At 43.4% G+C, this 24,732-nt stretch overlaps 1 protein-coding gene across 2 annotated transcripts in view; it reads right to left on the minus strand.

Moving 5' to 3' along the window:
- Positions 1-23,861, minus strand: part of RAB3B (RAB3B, member RAS oncogene family) — a 70,276-nt gene extending 46,415 nt beyond the window's left edge. For both annotated transcript variants that reach the window (XM_032844150.1, XM_032844149.1), the window contains exons 1-2: positions 23,674-23,861; positions 13,135-13,362 (exon numbers count right to left, since the gene is read on the minus strand). In XM_032844150.1, the coding sequence (XP_032700041.1) occupies positions 13,135-13,362 (228 nt within the window). In that variant the 5' untranslated portion in view covers positions 23,674-23,861. The remainder of the gene's footprint in view (positions 1-13,134; positions 13,363-23,673) is intronic.
- Positions 23,862-24,732: the final 871 nt, after the last annotated feature.

Genomic DNA, 24,732 nt, shown 5'->3' on the forward strand with positions numbered 1-24,732 from the left:
TGCTTCTGCCCTTTGTCTGTTATGATTTATCCTTGAAACAGTCATAATCCTTCCTCAGAGCAATCCTATTAAATATTGAGGCATGAGTCACTAGGATATTCTGGAGTTAGTAGTGATGCTTGCACAATTTTGGGAACACTAAAAATCACTAACTGTATACTTTAAAAGGGAGAATTTTATGATCTATGGATTTTAGCTCAACTTCTACAATATGTTATTAAATATAACATGAGTCAGACCCTGGAACAGTAAAAGGACATTATTTGAAAACTAGTGAAATCCAGATAAAGTCTATAGTTTAGTTAATAATATTGTACTAATTTTAATTTCTTAGTTTTGACAAATGCACCATGGTTATGTAAGATGTTGATATTAGGGAAACTTGGTGACGGAAATAGGAGAACTTGCTGTACTCCCCTTGCAAACTTCCTATAAATCTAAAATTACCCAAAAGTAAAGTTGGTTTTTAAAATGTTAGATCATGTAATTCCTCTGCTCAAAGCCCTCCCAACTCATTCTGAGTAAAACCTAAAGACTTCCCTTAATTTTCTGAGGAACCTCAGTTTTCCATAGTGGCCGCACCTACATTCCCAACAACAGTGCACCAAGTTAGAAAAGTGTACAAGTGGAACAATGGTTCCAATTTCTGCACATCTTCACCAACACTTGTTATTTTTTTTTTATAATAGCCACCCCAACATATGTGAGGTAATACCTTATGGTTTGATTTGCATTTCCTTGATGATTAGTAACGCTGAGTCTTTCTCATATACCTATTGGCCATTCGCATGTCCTCTCTGGAGAAATGTCTTTGTAAGTCCTTTGATAGAACTGCCATATGATCCAGCAATCCCATTTCTGGGTATGTACCCGAAGGAACTGAAATCAGAATCTGAAAGAGGTATCTGCAATCCCATGTTCACTGCAGCATTATTCACAAAAACTAAGATATGGAAACAGCCCAAATGTCCATTGCTAGATGAATGGATAAATAAAATGTAGTATACGCATACGATGGAATATTATTCAGCCTTTGAAAAAAGGAAATTCTGCCATTTGCAACATATGAATGAACCTGGAAGACATTATTCCAAGTGAAATAAGCCAATCACAGCAAGGCAAATACTGCATGGATCTATTTATATGACATAACTAAAGTAGTAAAACTCAAAGAAGCAGAGAATAGAATACTGGTTGGTTTCTAGGAGTTGGGAGGAGGGGGGAAATAGGGAGATGTTTTTGCTGTGCCTATAGTGCCTAAATTAATAATACTGTACTGTGCACTCAGAATTTTATAAAAAGGGTTAAATCTCATGTTAAAACCACCACACACACACACACACACGAAAAAAAAAAGATGTGGGGAAGGGGACACAAGGAAACTTTTAAATGTGATGAATATGTCTGTTATCTTGATTGTGGTGATGGTTTCACAAGTTTGCCTAAGTCCAAATTTATCAATGGCATCCATTAAATATGTACCTTTTTTGGTGTATCAACTATACATTAATGAAGCTGTTCTTCAAACCCCCAAAGTCCAGTTATGGAATAAACAAGTCATAAGAATAAAGGATGCAGCATAGGGAATAAGGTCGGTGATGTTATGACAGCATTCTAGAGTGACAGATGGGAGTTACACTTGTGGGGAAACACAGCTTAATGTATAGAGAAGCTGAATCACTATGTTGTACACCTGAAACTAACAACATTCTGTGTCAGCTATACTAAAATTAAAAAAAAAAAATTGTTAAACACCCAAGTTTTTACAAAAACCTCTAAGGGCCTCTAAAATGTTCCCTCCCACCAACTCTCTGGCCTCATCTCTGACTGCCGTCTCCCTGCTCAAGCCATACTCCCTTACTATTCCCAGAATGTAGGGATACCCCTGCCTCGGGGCCTCAGGGGCCTTCTGAATTTGCCATTCCTTCTGTTTCTTGTGGAGGGAATGGGTACGCCACATGGTGTACGAAGCAGAGGCAGGAGCTGTGACTAGTAGGTTTCGGAGAAATCCAATCACCTCACAGGAAAAACACTGCTCAAAGTACAGTACAACTCATGCCCTCCCTTAATGTCAACCTCCTTGCTCAGGGTGTCTCCATGACACCACTCCCTCTTTCCCTGTCCTGTAATGTACCCCCCCACCTCATCTTCCTCCCAGAAGCCTTTTTTACCCACTCTTCCCGATACTGAACTCTTTCCTTTACATCTCCATTGCATTCACTCTGCACCACACATTTTAGTTTTTTACAGTTTTCTAAATTGTTTTAACTCCTCAACTAAACAGCTCTCGCCGTGAGGTCACAGCTCTGCCAAAAGGGTTAGCCACCAACCATCACGGACTAAATCAGGACTCAGAGGAAGAATTCAGGTGGATGTTCATCGATTCTTAAAAGAGATGCAGTTGAGATCACATCCAGACTTCTGGTGCCACAAATCAATGCCTGTGGGTACCAGAGTTAATAAAAACAAAAATTACCAACTAATGATCGTTTACTATGTGCCAGGGACTATGTTAAGCATTATCTTATTTCCTTCTCTCAACACTATGTAGGTGTTACTAAAATTCTCCTTATTTCGGAAAGAAGAAAGCAAAGCACAGGGAGGTAACAAGACTTGAACAAGGTAACAATGGTAGACATGGGTTTGGAGCAGGGGTCTGGCTCATCCCACACCTCTGCTCCTAAGGACATGCTGCACGGCTTCCTGAACATGCAAATCATTCCAGGCAATGTCAGAACACTGCCACTGAGTCAAAAACAGCGGTCATCCTGGACCACAGAACTAGATGAACAAGACAGATAGCCCTGCCTTAGAGGATGTTATTATCTGCTAGACCTGACTCTCATTACAATAAGGCCACCTCCTCCATGAAACCCTCCCTGATGCTCTCAAGCTGAGGGACCACTCCCTGTCTGAACTCCCTTAAAACGTTCTGTACCTCTCGAGGCATCATTCATGTCCATAGCATTGCTGATATTTGTATACATGTTGTATCTGTCTTCTTACTCCACTGTGTGCCCCTTAGAGGTATGGATGTTATCTCACCGGTCCCTACCACAGCCAGGCATATGATAGGTCCTTAAAAGCAATCATGCTTTTGCAAATGTCTTTTCTTTTCCTTGTAAAGATCTTCCCCGGCATTAACCTGAAAAACTCTGACTCATTTGCCAAGACCCAGCTCAAGTGTCCCCTCCTTTGCAAAGCCGAAAATAACTTCCCTAGGCAGAGGTAACAGCTCCTTTCCCTTTCCCACAGCACTTTCTTTATCCCTTTATTATATCATTCATATTGTATCGTAGCTGTTTATTTGTCCTCTTATGACAGTGCCTGGGACATAATAGGTATAGGTTTATTGAATGAATGAGTACACAAATGGCTTGTAGGTATCTACATTTCTCCCACACCGACTTAGGTAGAGGTAAGGGGATAGTGGACCGGAAGAATGGAGGCCTGTCACATAGCCAATAATGCCTTTTGGTTAATTCATTTGCAAATCGCAAAGGCAGACTATGCCTGTGATTCTGATTTGACTTCCCATAGTCTTTGTTGTGATTTTAAAAATCAGATTAAACCTCTCCAGCAGCTGGTTCCTACAGGCTTTGGGGAGATGAAAGTGTCAACATGTCGCTGCAGCCACACCAGGAAACTTGCTGCCTAGAAAAATCAATTCTAATTATTGTAAGGGCTAAGTATGAGATGCTGTACCCAGGAACTGTCTCCATATTCCCAGAGCCACAGGGACCCATAGGAGCCCTGGCATCCCTGTTAAGCCTCCAGCCTCCTCTCTGCTGCCAACCTGTCCTTTGTGGGTCTCCATCTATGTTCAGGTGGCCAGATTTTACCTTCCTCAAGTGGTAGGAAGAGCACTGAAATGTGTTAAGAAACCTCATTGTGAGCCCTTAGTAAAGTCTGCATCTCTCTCTCTGGACCTCAGCCTCCTCATGTCTAAAATGGGAAATTGAGATGTAATGAGCTCTGACCTCATAGGCTTGTTGGCACCTTACAAGGGGACAGGCGCTCTCTGTGGGCGGTGTGCGCCCAAGATGAAAACAGTACCTGTTGCAGGCAGTTAGCAGAGGGAACTATCATCGGAGGCTAGGGAACCCAAGTTATAGCCTTAAAGGATGGGGAGCATTGATAGTAGATCCTTTTCTGTGTTATTGTTATTATTTATTTTTGCTTCTATCACTTCTAGTTAGTTATTATTTGTTTGTTTTTTAAAAGATTTTATCTACTTATTTTTCAGAGAGAGAAAGAGAGCACAAGTCGGGGGAGCAGCAGGCAGAGGGAGAAGAGCAGGCTCCCCGCTGAGCAAGGAGCCTGATGTGGGACTCGATCTCAGGACTCTGGGATCATGACCTGAGCCAAAGGCAGATGCTTAACTGACTGAGCCACCCAGGTGTCCTTTTTGTTGGTTTTTTTTGTTTGTTTCTTTTTTTGTTTTTATCTAAAATTCCAGTTGGTTAATGGGGTTCCTGGGTGGCTCAGTGAGCTGGGCATCCAACTCTTGATTTCAGCTCAGGTCATGATCTCAGGGTGGTGAGATTGAGCTGCATGTTTGGCTCTGCACTGGGTGTGGAACCTGCTTATGATTTTCTCTCTCCCTCTGCCCCTCCCTGCCCCTTGTGCATGCACAAGCTCTCTCACTCTCAAAAATAAAGAAGGAGATGATAGATAGATAGATAGATAGATAGACAATGAATTCCAGCTAACGTACTGTGTAATATTAGTTTCATGTGTACAATAGATCTTTTCCATGTTATCAACAGATGCTGTGGTAGTCAGAACAATAGCACCCCAAAAGATACTCACATCTTAATCCCAGAACCTATGAATATGTTACCTTGCATAGCAAAAGAGACTTCACAAAGAGCATTAAATTAAGGTTTGGAGATGGGAGATTATCCTGATTATTCAGGTAAGTCCAAGATAATCATAGGGTCCTTGTAAGAGAAAAGCAGGAGCAAGCCAGAGAATCAAAAGATGTTGCATCTCTGGCTTTGAAGGTGGAGGAAGGGGGCACAAGCAAAGGAACGCAAGTGGCCTCTACAAGCTGAAAAAGGCAAGTTAACAAGTAGCTTCTAGGAACTGGAAAAGGCAAGTTAATGGATTCCCCCCTGGAGCCACCAGAAGGAACACACACCCACCAACACTTCAATTTTTAACCAAGTGACACCAATCTTGAACATCTGACCTCGAAGACTGTAAGATAATAAATCTGTGTTGTTTTAAGCCACCAGGTTAGTGGTAATTTGTTAGAGCAGCAATAGGAATCTAATACAGACATCCATGAGACAGCTGCCCAATCTCATATAATAACCCATTATTATAGATACTTAAATTCTTGAAAAAAATCTCTCTCTTGATGTCCTAGTTTATTTCCCTTAACAGAAACAAGAGAACTGTGCTACTCATTTTATTTCACTTTTGGAGCTCAGAGGTAAATCCAGTCTCACTAGTTCTGGAGAGCGGAGAGTATGCCACTCTATTAATTTCTCTATCCCCAATTTAAGCCATAGTAAATATTTGTTAAAAGACTGCTTAAGAGCCACAATCCTGGGGTGCCTCGGTGTCTCAGTCCTTAAGCCTCTGCCTTTGGCTCAAATCATGATCCCAGCGTCTTGGGATCAATCCCCTATCAGGCTCCCTGCTCAGTGGGGAGGCTGCTTCTCCCTCTCCAACTTCCCCTGCTTGTGTTCCCTCTCTCGCTCTGTCATAAACAAATAAAATCTTAAAAAAAAAAAAAAGGAGCCATAATCCTTCTTCTTAATGTAGGTTTCCAGTATGGTTATATTTCCCCACATTCCTAAGCTCCATTACATTAATTGCACTTTTTTTTCTTTTCTTTTTTTTTTTTTTTTTTTTTTAAGAGCAAGAGCAAGAGAGCAGGGCAGAGAGGGGTAAGGGGAAAGTAAGAGAAGAGAGAAAAAAAATTTTTTTTAAAGATTTTATTTATGTATTTATTTGACAGACAGAGATCACAAGGAGGCAGAACGGCAGGCAGGGCAGTGGGGGGGCAGGGGGAGCAGGCTCCCCGCCGAGCAGAGAGCCTGACGCAGGGCTCGATCCCAGGACCCCGAGATCATGACCTGAGCCGAAGGCAGAGGCTTTAACCCACTCAGCCACCCAGGTACCCCAAGAAGAGAGAAAATCTTAAGCAGGCTCCACACCCAGCATGGAGCCCTATGCACAGCTCGACCTCATGACCCTGAGGTCATGACCTAAGCCAAAATCAAGAGTTTGACCCTTAACTGACTGAGCCACCCAGGTACTCCATATTTATTGCATTCTTATATTACTGGTTCTAAGATATAAGTCTTTGACATTCCCCAATCTAATTCACTACTTCTCTTATTTATAAGTGACTCAAAAGCCATGTTGATAATCTAAATTTCAACAAGGTGGCTAAAGGAATAAGGGAGTTGGCTACTAAGTGAACCTAGATGACTTCCCAACAGCCCTACCTCATCTGGTCTTACTATTCTCAGCTCCTGGTGACATATAAAGTCACCTGTTATTACTGTAGAAATCAGGATCCCCAGGAAATCTCTTAGGACTCCTCCTATTTTTCCCAACTTTCATTATTCTGCCCAACTTTCTTTTGGAGTGAATGCTTAACTCTATCTCTTCAATTATAAAAAGAGCTATTGGAGGAGGGACCCTCCCTCCCTCCATGAGGAAGACTGAACATGGAGACAGAGGCATCTAATATAGACCTAGGTGGGATGCTTTAGGCCTGAAGCGTTTTAAGGCTGGGCCACATGGACTTTAACCTTGGGTACACCCCGCATAAGCTAACTGCAGCTGGCGCATGTTGGCCTATGATTGGTTTCTACATCTACCTGACTCCAGAGTGAAGTATTAGCAAGCTCCACTTCCCTGTGGAGCTTCTTCATCCCACCTTCTATCAGCAATAAGGCTGTCAGGTTACTCCCCATCTCTCTGACTCACGCATCTATCTCTCACTTGGTTCCAAACTTAAGGAGGGAAGAAAAGGAGTATCATTTCTTGATCTCCCTGGAACCTTAACAAAAACTACTGTTTGTTGAGTGTTTACTCCAAGCCAGTCATTATGTTAGTGCTTTACACATTGTATCCTTCCAAATATCATTGCCAACACAACAAGTAGAATAATGGTGGTACACACAAGTGCTGTAGTAACTGAGGGCTTCAGAGGAATGAGCTGCAGAGAAAGAAAGATGATGGAAAACTGTGATACCAGCATAGGCCCAGGAGTAAGGACAGTGGCCTATAAATCCTTCACAAAACAGAGTTCTTAAACAATCAAAGAAGAATGTTGGGGAGGCCAGTCAGTCCTTTCCCAATTTATATACAAATAACCCCAGACACATGAAGCACTCCTATCTTTAAAGTCTTCTGGACATGCAGGGCACCAAAAAGCCTCACTGGTGGGAACAGGCAGGAGGAGATACTATCTTTCCACAACAGAGACCCCTGCCATCATGTCTCCTGACAGAGATAGGCCTGAGGTGAACTGGTGTTGTGAAGGTCGTCCACAAAGCTAGCCTTTTAAATTGTTAATAGAATTGACCCTGAACTCCAGCTGCAAGCCTAGGGATGAGATTAAAGTCATATTTCAGTGATTTCAGAGTTCTGGGTCCCAGTGCCTGAGTTTGAAACAAGTCTATTTTTCTCCTTACCACAGATAAAATTAGTTTTTTTAAAGATTTTATTCACTGGGACACTTGGGTGGCTCAGTCCATCAAGTGTCTGCCTTCAGCTCAGGTCATGATCCCAGGGTCCTGAGATCGAGTCCTCCAATGGGCTCCTTGCTCAGTGAGGAGCCTGCTTCTCCCTCTGCCTGCTCTGCCTGTTTTGCCTGCAGCTCTCCCTGCTTCTGCGCGCGCTCTCTCTCTCTCTCTCTAACAAATTAATAAATAAAATCTAAAAAAATTGTTTTTATTTATTTATTTGAGACAGAGAGAGAGCACACATGCAGGGGAGGGGCAGAGAGGGAGGAAAGGGAAAGAATCCCAAGCAGACTCATGCTGAATATGGAGCCTGATTTGGGGCTCAATCTCATGACCCCAAAATCATAACCTGAGCCAAAACTAAGAGTCCAAGGCTTAAATGACTGAACCACTCTGGCATCCCCCAAATTAGGTATTTTTTATTCATGTACTTTGTGTCTATCTTCCCTCCTAGAGATAAACGCCATGTGAGCAGGAAGGCTGTTTCCCCACAGCTAGTTACAAGGCCTAGCACAATGTCTACTGAATGAATCAAAGAATGAAATTTACAGTTTGGATCCACATAAGGAACTTCACATCAATGTCAAACACTCATTCTTTTTTTTTTTAAGATTTTATTTATTTGTTTATTTATTTGACAGAGAGAGACACAGCAAGAGAGGGAACACAAGCAGGGGGAGCAGGAGAGGGAGAAGCAGGCTTCCCGTTGAGCAGGGAGCCCAGTGTGGGGCTCAATCCCAGGACCCTGGGATCATGATCTGAGCTGAAGGCAGATGCTTAAGGACTAAGCCACCCAGACACTCCTCAAATACCCATTCTTTACAGAGATAACTACCTCCCTGGGTCAGAGGGAAGCTGGGAAAGATACAAAGAATGATTGAAATCACATACAAGAAGAATTCACATGGGGAAAATCATCCTTGATCCCCTGATCTCCTCAAGGTTTCAGAGTTCTCTTTAGGCTCTCCTTTGCATTTCCTCACTTCATCTTCCTAGCAACTCATGAGGCAAGAAGAGCAAGGATTATTTTCTCCCTCTGGTAGTTAGGGAAACAGGCCCATGGAGGAGAAAGTTCCCTCCAGATCACATGACGAAAGGGCAGAGAGCCAGGACTAAAACCCGGGACTCCAGAGTCCTAGGTCAGTTCAGTCCTACAGATCCTGATTCTTCTGTTGACCAGTACCAGATCCAAGAGTTCCTGCAGTGGGCCTCAAATGGAACTAGTGGAAGGCCCTCTCCCACTCATCTCTTTCCACAGGCCTCCAGTGGTTGCTCGGCAACCAGAACCCAGCAGTAAATGGCCTCCAGTCAGGTCTGTTGCTGTGGAGTTACCAAGTCTCTCTCCCTTCACACCTGTGCATGCTCTCACTCTCTAGTAATGAGACTTCTCCCCCACCCCCACCTCCCCAGTAAGATTCTCTTCTTGATGCACAGTAATTAACCTCTCATGAAACAGAGGGGGCTCTCAGGGACCTATGCAGCCAAGGACCCCAGGGAACAAAGCACTACCAATGCCTTCATCATCCAATATCCTCCAGAGATGAGAGAACTCCTTTTGTGAATGGTCCTGCTCAGCAGTGCTCAGAAACTCCTCTTGTTCTGTCTCTACCGTCCACCCTGACAAAGGCTTTCTGAAATCCTGAGAGATCAAATTGGCTGGAGAAATTTAATTGAACACTTCAGACAGCACCTGTCCTGTTCCAGCACTCCTGGAACCACAGGAAAACCTGCGAAGGGACCCAGTTAGCCTCTGCATATGAACTAGGAGCAGAGGGAAAAAAAAGAACCTAACATTTATTGTGTTCCTAATACATGCCAGGCCCAATACTATGTTATCACATGTAGCCCCCCATCAACAAACCTGTGTGCCTTTTACAGTTGAGGACATTATCTATTCACAGAAATAAGGCAATTTACCAAAGCTCACACGGCTTTAAAAAATAATCACAGAACTTTTATTTACAGAAGTCTATATGTGTAAGTTGATATATATAAATAGCTATGTGTTCCTCCTCCTTCCTAAACAATTAATGGATCATCCAATTCCGTAAATTCCAATCCAAAATCTCTCTCAAATCTCTCTCATTTCCACCCCTTAGGTCATTTTGTCAGTCTTACTATTATGTTCCAAGTGCTGTATTCTCCCAAAATTCATAAACTAAAACCCTAACCCCCAATATGGCCATCTTTGGAGATGGGGATTCTAAGTTAGTGATTAAGGTTACCTGGGGCCAGAAGAGTCTGGTCCTGATCTGATAGGATTAGTGTCCTTATAAGACAAGACACCAGAGAGCCTGGGCACTCTCCATACATAAGCCCCAAGAAGGGCCATGTGAACACAGCCACCTGCGACCCTAGGGGAGAGCTCTCACCACACATCAACCTAGCTGGTACCCTGACCTTGGACTTGCAGTCTCTAGAACTGTGAGAAAACAAGTTTCCATTGTTTAAGCTACTGAATCTGTGGCATTTTGTTACCATAGCCGGACCAGACTAATACACTTAATTCAGGCCCTTTATAACTTACTGGAACCACTGGCTTCTTTGACTTGCTTCCACCTATCCTCAAAACTGAAGCAAGGGATTTTTCTAAAATGCAAAGCTGTCCTTGTTAAAACCTTTCTGTGGCTCCCCACTGTCTGGCAATGGTCTCCAAATTTAAGCCCCTGTAAGTAAGGCCATGTGAGCACATTCCCACAATATTTGTATATTTACTTAGATCATATGTACATACGTATCTACTTCTGTACACAAAAGATGTTAAAATACATAAAAATGATATAACTACTATCTCAATGTTCACATTTTAATGTATTTATGAACAGTACAGACCTTTTTTCTATTGGAAAGCACACATACACAAATCTCTTCGGCAATTTTTTTTTTTTTTTTTTTTTTTTTTTTTTTAGCAAAAGCAATGTGATTGACTATGTCAGATCTAATTAGGTCATCATTGATTTTACCTCTAAACATGTTTGACAATGAACTTGTGCTGGGAGTCAGAGAAACATCAGTTCAGCCATTTTCCATGCTCTCTTGGGCTTACTATCCTGAGTATCGTCTTCAGGCAGAGGTTTCTTTGCAGAACACTTTTAAAACCACATATCCATTGTGAAGGTTTATTTAGTTAAATCAGGTGGTATAATGAGTAAATCCACTGCAAAAACTCACAACAGCTGGACATAAATGAAGGAGGGAGGGAGCCACCACTGCCAATCCCTTAGAAGGACAGAATGTCTTCCCTTACTTGAAGACTTTTTGAATTCAGGATATGTGACCATGTGATATGGAGATCACATGAAGACATCTTTGTCAATCCACATAGGAAATATTAGTAAACACGCATTTTATGTTCACAGATAAAAATAAATTCTAATAGTTTCTTCAGCTCTCTCAACAATCATCAGGTAGGTAAACTATGGCCCATTACAAGAAACTTCTATTTGCTGTGAAAGGTCTCCCTGACCTTCAAGCTGCTGCCTTCCAGCAAATTTCTCTCTCAGCACCCCTCCCTCCTCTTCACAGCCTTGCTCCAATTCCCCTGTATTGCTCACCATGCCCCCATATCCTGTGCTCTCATCTCTCCATGCATTGGCTGTGAAGAGGATGTTAGATCACACAAGGGGAAGCGCTCGGCACACATACTTAATAAATGCTTATTGAATCTCATCATACGATTGGCAAACCAAATGGCAGTTAAACCAAAGTGGTTCTTCAATTTTAGCCTGCTTCAAAAACCACCTGGAAGGCTTGTTATAACACACACATTTTTGGGCCAGAGATCAGAGTTTCTTACTTAGTGGGTCTCAGGAGGGGCATGAGAATTTGCATTTCTAGCAAATTCCCAGGTAATGCTCCTAGAACCACTGAACTAAGTAGTCTGTTCAGCTCTCACATCTCTATTAACTCATAAGTCCTCAATACTTTTAATAGAGTCTAACTGAACAAAATAAACTTTTATCTCTATATAAATTAATAATTAACTTTATCATAAATGGAAATATGGGCTCTGTAAGACTCAACAGCACAGTGTAGAGAAAAGAGCACATAACTTGGAATCATCAGAAGGTCTGAGTTGGAATCCCACTTGGCAAATGTGTGGTCAATCTAATGCAAGTTAGTTACTGAGTCTGGATTTTTTTCTTCTGTAAAACAGGAGTGAATTAAAATAATATCTGCCCCATGGGGTTAATTGTAAGTTAATAACATATGGAGATAATTTATAAAAAGAAAAGTGTTGTATATAGCCAGTAAGATATATGCACAATGTATTAATGTACATTTAACAAGTTGAACGGAGAGATAATAAATAACACATGCTTTGAATACTTTAAATCACTAATTTTCAAAATTTCCAATCCTGGTACTAATTCATTATTGAAAAGTATATAATCCACACTTTACTATATCATCTCAAATATATACATACATACATACTCATTTATTTAATTTGTACCACTGTACTAATAAATTTGTAGTAAATACCAATAATAGTAGTTGTGGTGGCCAGCTTCCAAGATGGTCCCCAATGATCCTCACCTCCCAGGATTCATACCCTTGTTTACTTTCCTCCTACACTGATTCAGTGACCAGCAGAGTACTCTAAGTCTAAGTAATAAGAGACATTGCCACTTTCTCTCTGGTTTCTTGGCTCTCTTCCCCTGGGGGATGCCATGAAGATGCTTAAGCAACTACATGAAGAGAACCACATGGGAAAGAACTAAGGCCTCCTGCTAACAGCCAATACCTGATACACATGAGTAAGTAGCTTTGGAATGGGACGCTCCAGCCCCACTCAAGCCTTCAGATTACTGCAACCCAAGCCAGTATCTGGCTGCAACCTCCTAAGAGGCCACAAGACAGACACCAAGCCACTCCCAAATGTTTGATCCACAGAAACTGTGTAATAATGAATTATTGTTGTTTTAAGCCATCAAGTTTTGAAGTGATTTGTTATACAGCGACAGATTATGGACAAAAGAACTAACATTTACCATGCATTTACTATATTCCAGGAACTATGCTAAGAAACAAGAGCCTTATGATGTAGATGTTATTATGATCCTCAAAAAGGAAAAGGTAGCCTAAAAAGTTTAAGTAATTTAGTCACAATTCCATGATTAATAAGTGGCAGAACTGGAAGCTGAATCCAAATTTCTAACTCCAAAGCCCAGATTCTTCGTCACCCATTTGTATGGGCAGGATAAAGCCTCTTAGACAGTTAAGCAGCAGAAGCAACTGAGTTCGCAAGAGGAGAAAATCTATAAAATCAGCAAGGGGCAGTCCAGAAGCCAGGCCTTCAACAGCACTAGTGCTTGATGCCCTAAGACCCAGAAGTTCCAAATTGGCCCCCACCTCCCAGCCCTTATACTAGCAGACTAGTCACCCCCTGATAATTCCATGCAAGATGCCCAGGACTCACCCAGATTTGCAGCTTCACTCGCTTTTCATGGCGGTAGACTGTCTTCACCTTGAAGTCAATGCCCACTGTGCTGACAAAGGCTGGGGTAAAGGTGTCATCAGCATAGCGGAAGAGGAAAGAGGTTTTACCAACGCTGCTGTTGCCGATGATGAGCAGTTTGAACATGTAGTCAAAATTCTGGTCAGAAGCATCTTTGACTCCAGCTTTAGTATCAGTCACTGAAGCCATCTGTAGGAGAGACCTGCGGTCACTCAGGAACACACCTCCAGTGTCACCAATCTTTAATGGTCACTCCACCATTCACACACATACACTCCACCCAAGCATCACTGAAGAAACACACACACCACAGAATCACCAGAGTACTGCACCTGCTCCAAATGTTGTCTCAGGATTGAGGCGGAACACAGCTCCTCCCATTCATTCCTTCTGCAAATATTTACTGAGCACATTGCTCTGGGTCAAGTCCTGTGCTGAGTATAGGGACTACAAATATGAATCAGACAAGGGGTATAACCTATGAGTGGCCACAGATTAGAGTGAAAAAGCATGTAAACCCAGGTAACAAGGCAGTAGATAAGTCATAAGATGGAGGGAAGCCTTGGCCCAGGAAGCCCATAAGAAACATCTAACATCTAACCCAGTTAGAAGGCATGGTGGTCAGACGCCTGGGTGGCTCAGTGTGTTGGTTCTCTGCCTTCGGCTCAGGTCATGATCTCAGGGCCCTGGGATTGAGGCCCGCATCAGGCTCTCGGCTCAGCAGGGTGCCTGCTTCCCCCCCCACTCTCTCTGCCTACTTGTAATCAATCTCTCTCTCTCTCTCTCTCTCTCTATATCTGTTAAATAAATAAATAAATAGATAAATAGATAGATAGATAAATAGAAAGAAGGCATCATGGTCAAGGAGAGTCTCCCACAGGAGGCATCTCCTGAGCTAAATTTTGAAAAGAAAAAACGAAAACAGTAAACACATGAATATTCCAGAAGAGGCTCAGCATAGGGTTATCATTCCCCTCCTTCAAAAATGTTCATGGCTACCCATGGCTCTAAAGATCTAAAGATCTTTAACCTGTTTAGGTTAAACAGGTTAACCTGACAAAGAACCAACTAACCAAAGAATAAACTCTCTAAAATTTATCTTCCCTTCAGCCTTCTCCCTACCTACCTGTGCCACTCTTACACCTTTTATGCCACTTTTTTAAAAAAAGATTTTATTTATTTACTTGACAGAGATCATAAGTAGGCAGAGAGACAGGCAGAGAGAGAGAGGAGGAAGCAGGCTCCCGGCTGAGCAGAGAGCCTGATGAGGGGCTCGATCCCAGGACCCTGAGATCATGACCTGAGCCGAAGGCAGAGGCTTAACCCACTGAGCCACCCAGGCGCCCCCTTTTATGCCACTTTTAAATGACACACTTGAAATATGTCATGTTATTTCTTGCTTTTTTCCTTTAGACACATATTCTTTCTGTTTACAACACCCTTCTAAGAAACTCATCTTCATCCTTATAGATCTAAATGAAGTCTCACCTTCCCTGTGCAAGGCAGAGGCTTGCACTCCTGCCTCCATGCCCCCAGAGTACACTATCAGCCCTGGTATCACTTCAAAACTGTTTACCACTCCAGCTACTCCTTCAGACCAAGTATCTTGGACTTAATGTACTTCATTTCTGCATCTTTCGCCTCTAGCACAAGTCCTAGTATATAATAAGCACTCAGTAAATGTGTTCTGGAGTAATAAAAGTTATGTCATCCCTCTGGGACTCAATCTCATCATCTGGAAAATGGAAAGGACAATTTCTGTCCTGCTTTTCTTACAGGGCTGTTACAGGACTCAAATGAGATAACAATAAGTAAGACTTTAATAAACTGGTAAATCCCACACAGCTGCGAACATAAGTCATTATTGTTCCAAATCCTTTAAAGCCTCAATGCTTTATTTATTTTCTTATTTGCTCACTCATCCATTCAGCAAGTATTTATTTATGTGCCAGGCCTTCCCTGAGATCCCAGCTCTCTCAAACCTGCCACCTTTCCTAGATCACTTTGGATCCGAACCCCATAATCCAGCACTCGGCCCCACAGTCCTATTGGAGTAGCAGTTGCCCTACTTCTCCACCTGCAATCTCTCCTTATGCTCAGCACTGGGTTCTTGGACAGGCTGTGTAAGTGATCAGAGGAGGGTGAGAGGACAACCCTCACATGAGATAATGTCCAGGGTGTCACTCTCTTTAGAAATTTGTTTTTGAAGGAAAGAGTCAACAAAACCAAAAGACAACCGACAGAATGGGAGCAGATATTTGCAAACGACGTATCAAGTGAAGAGCTAGTACCCAAAATCTATAAACAACTTATCAAACTCAACACCCAAAGAATAAATAATCCAATCAAGAAATGGGCAGAAGTTATGAACAGACATTTTTCCAAAGAAGACATCCAGATGACTAACAGACAATGAAAAAATGCTCAGCATCACTCATCACAAAGAGGTACCACCTCACACCAGTCAGAATGGCTAAAATTAACAAGTCAGGAAATGACAGATGCTGGCAAGGATGTGGAGAAAGGGGAACCCTCCTACACTGTTAGTGGGAATGCAAACTGGTGCAGACACTCTGGAAAACAGTATGGAGTTTCCTCAAAAAGTTGAAAATAGAAGTACCCTACAATTGCACTACTGGGTATTTACCCCAAAGATATAAATGTAGTGATCCTAAAGGGCATGTGCACCCCAATGTTTATAGCAGCAATGTCTACAATAGTCAAATTATGGAAAGTGCCCAGATGTCCATCAATAGATGAATGGATAAAGATGTGGTATACAGACACAATGGAATACTACTCAGCCATCCAAAAAAAAAAGGAATCTTCCCATTTGCAATGATATGGATGGAACCCATGGTGTTATGCTAAGTGAAATAAGCCAATCAGAGAAAGATAACTGTCATATGATCTTGTTGATATGTGAAATTTAAGAAACAAAACAGAGGATCATAGGGGAAGAGAGGAAAAAAATAAGACAAAATCAGAGAGGGAGATAAACCTCTTATGAGACTCTTAATCATAGGAAACAAACTGAGGGCTGCTGGAGCGGACAGAGGTGGGAGTATGGGGTAACCGAATGAAGACATCAAGGAGGGCACGGGATGTAAGGAGCACTGGGTATTATATGCAACTGAGGAATCACTGACATCTACCTCTGAAACTGAGAGTACATTATATGCTAATTAACTGAATTTAAACTAAAAAAATTTTTAATAAAAAAAAAGAAATTCCTGTTTTTGTTCCTCAAAAGAAAAGAAAGAGATTTTGACTGGAGGAATTAGCTTTATAAGCCTCTGAGGTGACAAGGACAAGAAACTGACAAATGTAGAAAATTGAAAGCTCTCTTGAAGAAAGGTCACTCAGATATGTAGGATTATTAACAGGCTTTAATGATGTAAGAAAGATGTCACAGTTCAAAGCCAACGGCCAAGAAAGAATACTTGAGACATCTTTGGTGCAAAAAGGTGACTTTATTAAAGCACACCAACAGGGCCGGTGGGCAGAAAGAGTTGCTGCATGGGGTTGTGAAGGGTGGCTAATGATAAACTATGGGGTTGGGGAGGTTAAGAAAAGGGAGGTTTCAAAAGAACTTTTATATGCAAAAGAGGACCTACAAGATAATGGATGCCTTGCCATTGTCAAGTTAAGGTTGTTTTCCCCTCTCTCGAGGTCTTAACATTAAGGTTGTTGGGAGATGCCTGGAGGAGCTTTGCACAATTCCTAGCCAGGGGTGGTAGGTTGCCAGGTGTCAGCTCGTGCTTTGTCTTCAGCCAGACTTCCACTGCCTCATCAAGATAAGACTGGGGAAAGGTTGGGCTAAGTAGGCCTTCTGCCTTTAGCAGGGTGTCGACACTGACTTGGAGACTCTTGAGTCCCTAGAGGAATGTCACTCTGTCCTTTTCGAAGACTTGTCAATGATCTGTAGGTAGTAAGGAAATGTAATGGTTTTTCTTCTGCCTTTGTTTCTCACATCATTTAATATGCCACCAGTAGCCTTGGGTAGCCTCTGTTCTTCCTTCTCTTATCTCCCAGCTCTCAAGCCTTTATCCGAGACCCTCTGTCCCATTCCTGTATCAATCTGCCTCATGACAATGCTCACCAGTGGGTTTGGAAAATGCCCAGGACACTTGGACACGTGGAGCATGTATATGGAAGAAGAAAGTGAGACCAGAGAGGAGGTGCCATCGCTTGCTTAAACTGTCTTACAGCCCTAAGTTTCCAGCTTTTCATGGTACAAGATGCAGAGCCTGTTTCAAGAATTGGCAATTCAAAGGAATTATGCTTTCTTTCTACTTAAAACAAGGGAAGCAACCACAACAGCCTCACACCATCCTCTACTACTCTGCTTACAGTCGTTTCTGTTTACAAGACAGAATTTCTGCTTTGAAAGTGTATATTCATCATAAAAAATTAGAAAAGAATACAAGACACCCCATCCACTCAGAAACTGTCATTGTTAACATTTAAATGTATTCCCTCCCTTATTGTCTTATGCAACAAAATACCATCTGTTTTTAAATATTTTATTATTTGTTGATTTAAAAAGTAATACATACATTGAAAATAATTCAAACTTTTACTGTTTGCAAGCATTATCTTATCACCATTTGTAGCTGGCATTATTTTCCTAATTTTTATGATAAAAAATAAGTAATATATAACCTAAAGATTGATAGTGAAAAGTTAGTCCTGTTTTCACCCCTGATTCCCAGCCTCTCTGTTCCTCTCCCCAGAGGCAAATATGATACCAATGTATGTATTTTTCAGGGTTAGTCTTTGCATTTACAAACATAGAGGTCTGTTTATATTTTTTATCTATATATAAATGATAGCATACCATATATTCTTGTCTATTATCTTCTATGTATATTTTAATAGCTGAGATCATACTTTCCATTCTTTTTAATTTTTTTAAGATTTTATTTACTTATTTGACAGAGATCACAAGTAGGCACAGAGGCAGGCAGAGAGAGATGGGGGAGAAGCAGGCCCCCTGCTGAGCAAAGAGCCTGATGTGGGGCTCAATCCAAGGACCCTGAAATCATAACCTGAGCTGAAGGTAGAGGCTTAACCCACTGAGGCACCCAGGCACCTTTCCATTCATTTTTTATCCTGCTTCTTTTCACTTAACATCATACCATAACTATTTTTTCTGAGACTTTTAAAACTCTTCATAAATGTCATTTCAATTGACTACATCATATTCCATCCTATGGATATGTCATAGGACCATTTCTTTAATATCATATCTTTATTTTTATATTCTTAATTATTATATCTTTACATAAATATTTGCTCAGTTTCCTATTTTTTCCTTAAGAAAGATCCCTAGAAATGGAACTGCTGGTTAAATAACAGCAGTTATAAATAAATAAACTTTCAGTAACTTTATGAAAACACAGATTTGATCCTTAACCTCATTTCACGAACTCTATCTCATTTTATCTTCTAAACATGGGAGGTAAAATTAGGAGGACAGATATTATTATTTCCATTTAATCAAGAAAGAAACTGAGAACCAGAAGTTAAGGATTTGCTCAAGCCTCACAGCCAACATTTGAGACTAGACTTAGTACCGTAAATTGTTATAGGAAAGTTCAAAATCCCTGCTCTATTCCTCAGCTGAATTTTGGGGCAAGTCATACCACCTCTCGAAGTCACAGCATTTTTACTTTACAATAGAGAAAATACTACCTCCTTCACAGAGTTGTGGTATAAACAGAATGAGCAGTTGCCATATGTAATCAATCTAGCACGGTTTCTTGGCCCATGAGAGGTACTCAATAAATATTATTTCACTAGCCCCTTTAATTCACTTCTGCAGTCAAATCTTGTTCAACTGCTCTCTTCCTAATCTGGACTACATCATTGGAGCTTGTTTTACAATTAGCTGTCTGCCTCCTCTTCTGGATTCCTCTGAGTTTTATCCATCCTTACACCCTGTCAACACTGGACCTATAGCAAATCTTTAGGGCATGTTACACCTCTCAATAAACATTTACTGAGCACTGCCATGTGCCAGACTATTGATGTAAATGTCATATTATTAGTCTTCATTTTCTCTGATGCAGCTGTTTACACTCTTAGATTTTTGGAAGAAGGGAACTGGGAGTGGCAGCTTTACCATAACAAAAAGGCCGGCTCCTGGTCCCAGCTTTCCCAAAATTCAACGTATGAACTTGGGCAAGTCATTTAAACTCTGAACCTCAATGTTCTCATCTATGATATGATAATATTCCCTACCTCCGAAAGCTGCAGTGGATTTTAAGTAAGAGAATCCATATAAATGTGTCTCTTAAACAGTGTTGAGAAAAACACATGTGGCCTTGTGGGAGAATCGGTGGGGAAGGTGCCTGCCTTTATGAGCTACGTCTGCCACAGGGAGTGAGGCAAGAGTAAAAACTAGTTTCAGTTCCTAATCTGATCCACTTCCCTTCATTTCACAGGTTTAAAAAAAAAAAAAAAAAAAAGGAGGCTTCCTAAAGGGAAGTGATTTGTCCAAGGTCATACAGCAAGTCAGTTGGAGTATCATAACTAGACCTTCTGTTATTTAATGACTCCCAGACTGGATTAGGCTTAGGAAAATTTCAAACTTCAACATGTTTAGGGTGAGTAAAGAAGCATCTCCAGCACCCTGCGCAGCTCTTTTCTACCACCTGCCATACTGTACTGTCAACATCTGTTTATGTGCACATAGCGTAGCTTTCCCAGTAGGTGGTGTGAGAATAGGGAGAGGTGGAGGGCAGAGGTTCTGCTGAAAGGCATAATCAGATGGAGGCCTCCCAGGCAATCTTTTCAGCAAGGTGGCAGGGGCTACACGGGACATCTGGAAGAGAGGCAAAAAGCATCCCAGCAGGCAGCCGCCTGAGGCAGATATGAGCAGACAGGTCACTGCACAGTGGTGAGTACAGAACGCATTTGTAAGATAATCATCAATCAGATCTTTCCTGTCTTTTGTGCCAGTCACATAAATGATACAGCTGGGTAGCTCACTGTCTCCGTGACAAGCAATAAAGATGAAGGCCCAGGGACCATCTGAGAAGTCATCTCTGGTCCCAAGCTGCGGGAAAGAAGGAAACGACCCCTCTGAGGACTGGTATGAAAAACAAGGCTTTCAGTCTAATAAACAGCAGAAAGAAGCACTAAGAAGCTAACTCCAGCTAGGAAAGAGGGGAGAGAATAGGAGAGAGCCCGAAAATATAGTAAGAGATCAACTCATTACATGCAGTAAACAAATGAATGAATGAGCCTCTCTCTTTCTCTCTCTCTTTTTTAAGATTTTGTTTATTTATTTCAGAGAAAGAGAAAGGGAGCACAGAGAGGGAGGGAAGGACAGTGGGAGAAGCAGACTCCCCGCTGAGCAGGGAGCTCAACACTAGACTTGATCCAGGACCCTAAGATCATCATTTGGGCTGAAGGTAGACAGACACTTAACCAACTGAACCAACCAGGCACCCTGAACTTCTCTTTTGTTTTTCTGGTTTTTTTTTTTTTTTAAGATTTTATTTATTCATTTGACAGAGAAAGGGAGAGAACAAGCAGGGGGAGCAGCAGAGGGAGAGGAAGAAGCAGGCTCCCCACTGAGCAGAAAGCCTGACACAGGGCTTGATCCCAAGACCCTGGGATGATGACCCAAACTGAAAGCAGACACTTAACCAACTGAGCCACCCAGTCACCCCTGAACTTCTCTTTTGATAGAGCACAAATTGAGTCCGAGAGACCTGGATTGAGCCCTGGCTCTTTCAGAAGTTGTAAACCTTAGGCAGATCAGTTTTCTCATCTATAAAATGAGTTAATCAAAGACTTCCTGATAAACTGTTGCAAGAATTAAAACCAATATATGGGAGAGTGCTTTATAAACCCCTTAATTTTTTTTTTTTTTTTTTTTGGTCTGTCTGCTTCATGTTTTCTTCTACCAAGTCATTCTAGGTAGTAGAACTAGCTTAGGGTTCCAAATCAAACAAACTAGATTCAGTTTCCAGGTCTGTCACTTATTAGCTGTGAGACTTTGGCAAGAAATTTTACATGACTAAGACACAGTTTCCTCATTTGTAACACAAGCATTGTTGGGAAAATTACAGTCAATGTTGGTAAAGCATCTAGATAAATATATGACATATAGCAGGTGCTCAATAAACATACTCCATCTTCTCATTGGGAACGTTTAGTGAGGATAGGAAAGGAGTTGGGCAAATGTGGACCTCACCCTGTTATATACAAACTCCGCCCTTAAGCCACGCTACTAACTTGTTTAATTCAACCTTTTCTTTCCAAAGATTTTATTTCTTTCTTTGACAGAGACACAGTGAGAGAGGGAACACAAGCAGGGAGAGTGGAAGAGGGGGAAGCAAGTTACCCGCTGACCTGGGAGCCCAACGTGGGGCTGGATTCCAGGACCCTGGGATCATGACCCGAGTCGAAGGCAGATGCTTAGCAACTGAGCCACCCAGGTGCCCCTAATTCAACTTTTCTTTAGACATTCCCCAACCTAGTACAGTCAGCCTAGCCCAGCCCACCTCTTCACTATTTCCCCAAGTCTCTTTGAGCCACAGAAACTGTATCATAATAGCTACCATTTATTGCACACCTACTAAATGCCAGGCACTCTACTAAGTGCTCTCGATGCATTTTATCTTGCACACAATGTAGGCACACCTGCATAATATTAGTGGCCTCTCTCTTTTGTACACTGCTTTATAGCTTATGAAGCTCTTTTCACCCATGTTACCATATTTGCTTCTTACAAAAATTGAGGGGGGAGAGTGATGAGTGAATTGGAGGCAGGAGCACCAGCACAGGTCAATTGTTCACTGAATCAACATTCACTGAGCATCTACTGTGCACCGCACCCCATTCTGTACTCTGGGGAGGTGGAGAGGAACTACGGAGTTCTGAGCTTAGGGGGTAAAGCTTTTGAAATATCCTCTATGGGTTATTGCTATTTCTCTTCACATCATATTCCTTAAGAAACTGGAGACTTATTTACTGGACTGCAGATAATTTTTGAGTTTTGCCTTTTCCCATAGTGTTTCCTCCGATAGGAACACAACTCCTCCACTGCTGGCTAATTCCTTCATGACCAGAAAGACTTCCCTTACCCATCGTCTTCTGGCAAAATGTCTTCTCTGGCTAACACAATGTGGGATTTCCCACTACTACAGCCAGGGCTTTTCATGGTATTCCATGGTCTTTCTCCCTTTATATGCACAGAACAGGTGGACAGCCACCTATAAACACACACTCCTTTTACTGTCCCCAACCCCTTTCCATCTGAATTTCAGGAAGTTGGGGTGGAGGGCCCTGTCGTTCTCCCACTCACCTCCACACCTGTATTAGCTTCTAGAGGCTGCCAACCTGCCCTTGCTAAAGTCCTTCCTACGTCTGGATTCAGGAACAGAGGCAGGCAGTGGATAAATTTTTTCTGTCCAAAATTCTCTTGTCTGGGATCCCAGGTGGTGGTGTAACAGAGTTCAGCGCCTGCGCCCCCTCCTAGGCCTTCTGAGTAGCTAAGACAGATTTAGCACCTGGGTGTCTATGGACTCCGCACGGGTCCAATTATCTTTCCACCCTCACACAACCCACACCTGCCTTCCTCCCCAACCTAACCCAACACACCCACTATCCTAATCTCTCCAAGCTCCCAGACAGTTTATCCACCTCCAGCCGTCAGTGCCCCTCCACTCCCCACCCCTAGCCAGAACTCAGGCGCCCACTGCCCATATCCAAGGCCACCGCCTTCTCCCTCCACCAGCTCCCCGCCCCCTTCCTCTGCAGTCTGGGTAGACCCAGCCTTGCCTCCCACCTTCCCATTCTTGCAGGCTTCCCTCCTCCGAGCCCCACCCCCTCAGCCCCCACTCACGGTTATCCCCCGTGCCCGCGACAAGCTGGCCTCAGGCTCCGCATCCCTTTCGCTCCTAGCTCTCGATTCACATGCCCTCGCCCTCTTCCCCTCTCCCCGACCAACACCCATCTCTGCCCGGCGCCCCTTTCCCTCATCACCTCACTCCTCTCAGCTCACCACGACCCCTGCAGACCCTGTCTACTGCCCTCCACGCCGCCCCCTTGCCCTCGCTGTCCTCAGTGCCCTCGCTCAGCGCCTGCTTCACGCCTCTCGGCGGCCTGGCACCCCCTTCCCGCACTGCCCCTCTCGGTCCCTCCTTACATCTCCCCGCCCCCAACGCCTCATGTTTCCCCCCAGCAAGCCCCTACTGCGCTCCAGTGGCCACCCCTTTCCCACCTGCCGCCGCCCCCTGCCCTCGGAGCACCCCTCGCCGTCCTCGCAGTCTGGTAGACCCCCCCGCCTCAACGCCCCTTCCCAGGCTACGCGCCTTTCTCCCGGCCATGGTACCCCTTCCTCAGCGGCCTCCCCCAGCCCCTTATCCTCGGTGTCCCCTCCGCTGCCCGCACTCCTCAGCGCCCGCTCGCTGTCGCCAGTGCCCCGAAGCGGGGTGGGTCCCAGATTCTCTCCGGGCGGGGTGCCCGAGCCGCGCCCCTTACCTGGGACTCCGGGTGCGGGACGAGCGGCTGGCTGCTGGTAAAGCAGCGGGACGGCGGACCTGGCGGCACGCGGCAGAAGGCTCAGCCGGGTTCTCGGGCAGGGCGGTGCGGGGCGGTGCGAGTCCGTGCGAGTCTGTGCAGCTCGGGTCTAGCACCCACCGCGGCTACTTAGGGCTAAGGCTCCCGCTCCCGCTCCGCTCCGCTACCGCCGCATCCAGGCCCCACCCACACCCCGCCCAGGGGCGGGGTCCGTGTTCGCTCCGCCCCGGGCTCCAGCAGCCGGCAGGTGCAGGAAATTCGTTGTATCTTGGACCCGCCCCCTCCGCTCCGAGTTCGCCGATATGTGGGTGATTACCGTGATTTGTCTTAATTGTCACATCTCATTCAACAGACTGACTGAACTTACTATGTATGGTCATCAGAGAGCTTTGATAATAATGTAGATGATGATGGGTATGCAGCTTTGCCATTTCCAAAGCACTCTCCTGTCCTATTGCTTCACACCCACAAAAGCCCAGGGAGAAAGGCAGAACCCGGGCCGCTGACTACAAGAGGAAACTAAGTCAGAAACCTAGGCATTGTCCTCTAGTCTATGCACTCCTTCATTTCCCACATCCTATCAGTCTGGTAATAACAGCTCCTTAATATATCCTATCCCTGCCCTTCCTCTCCATCTCCACAGCTCTCACCCTGGTTTAGACCTCATCACTTCTTGCCTGGACTAATGTAACCACCTCCTAATAGATCCCCCCACATACACTCTTCAATTCATCCTGCACACCAGCAGCCTGAGTGATTGTTCTGGATGTCACCATGTTACCATCAACCTTATTAAAACAAAACAAAATAAAAACTTCCAATGGCTCCCCCATTGCTAGCAGTAGCTTGGAGTGAGAAACTGTTATTGCTTTCATTAGGAAGTCCCGATTCTGTCAGAGGAGGCAGGTATAGGAGGAAATTTGATCTCCCATCCTAACTTGGACTTCACTTTAAATCTTCCCAAGAGCATAGGGGTAGTTGCCAGCTTTAATTTAGAATCATCATTCTTCCCCCACACTC

Source organism: Lontra canadensis, unplaced genomic scaffold, assembly GCF_010015895.1.
Source record: "Lontra canadensis isolate GAN:19392208 unplaced genomic scaffold, GSC_riverotter_1.0 scaffold148, whole genome shotgun sequence".
In the NCBI taxonomy this organism is placed as follows: domain Eukaryota; kingdom Metazoa; phylum Chordata; class Mammalia; order Carnivora; family Mustelidae; genus Lontra; species Lontra canadensis.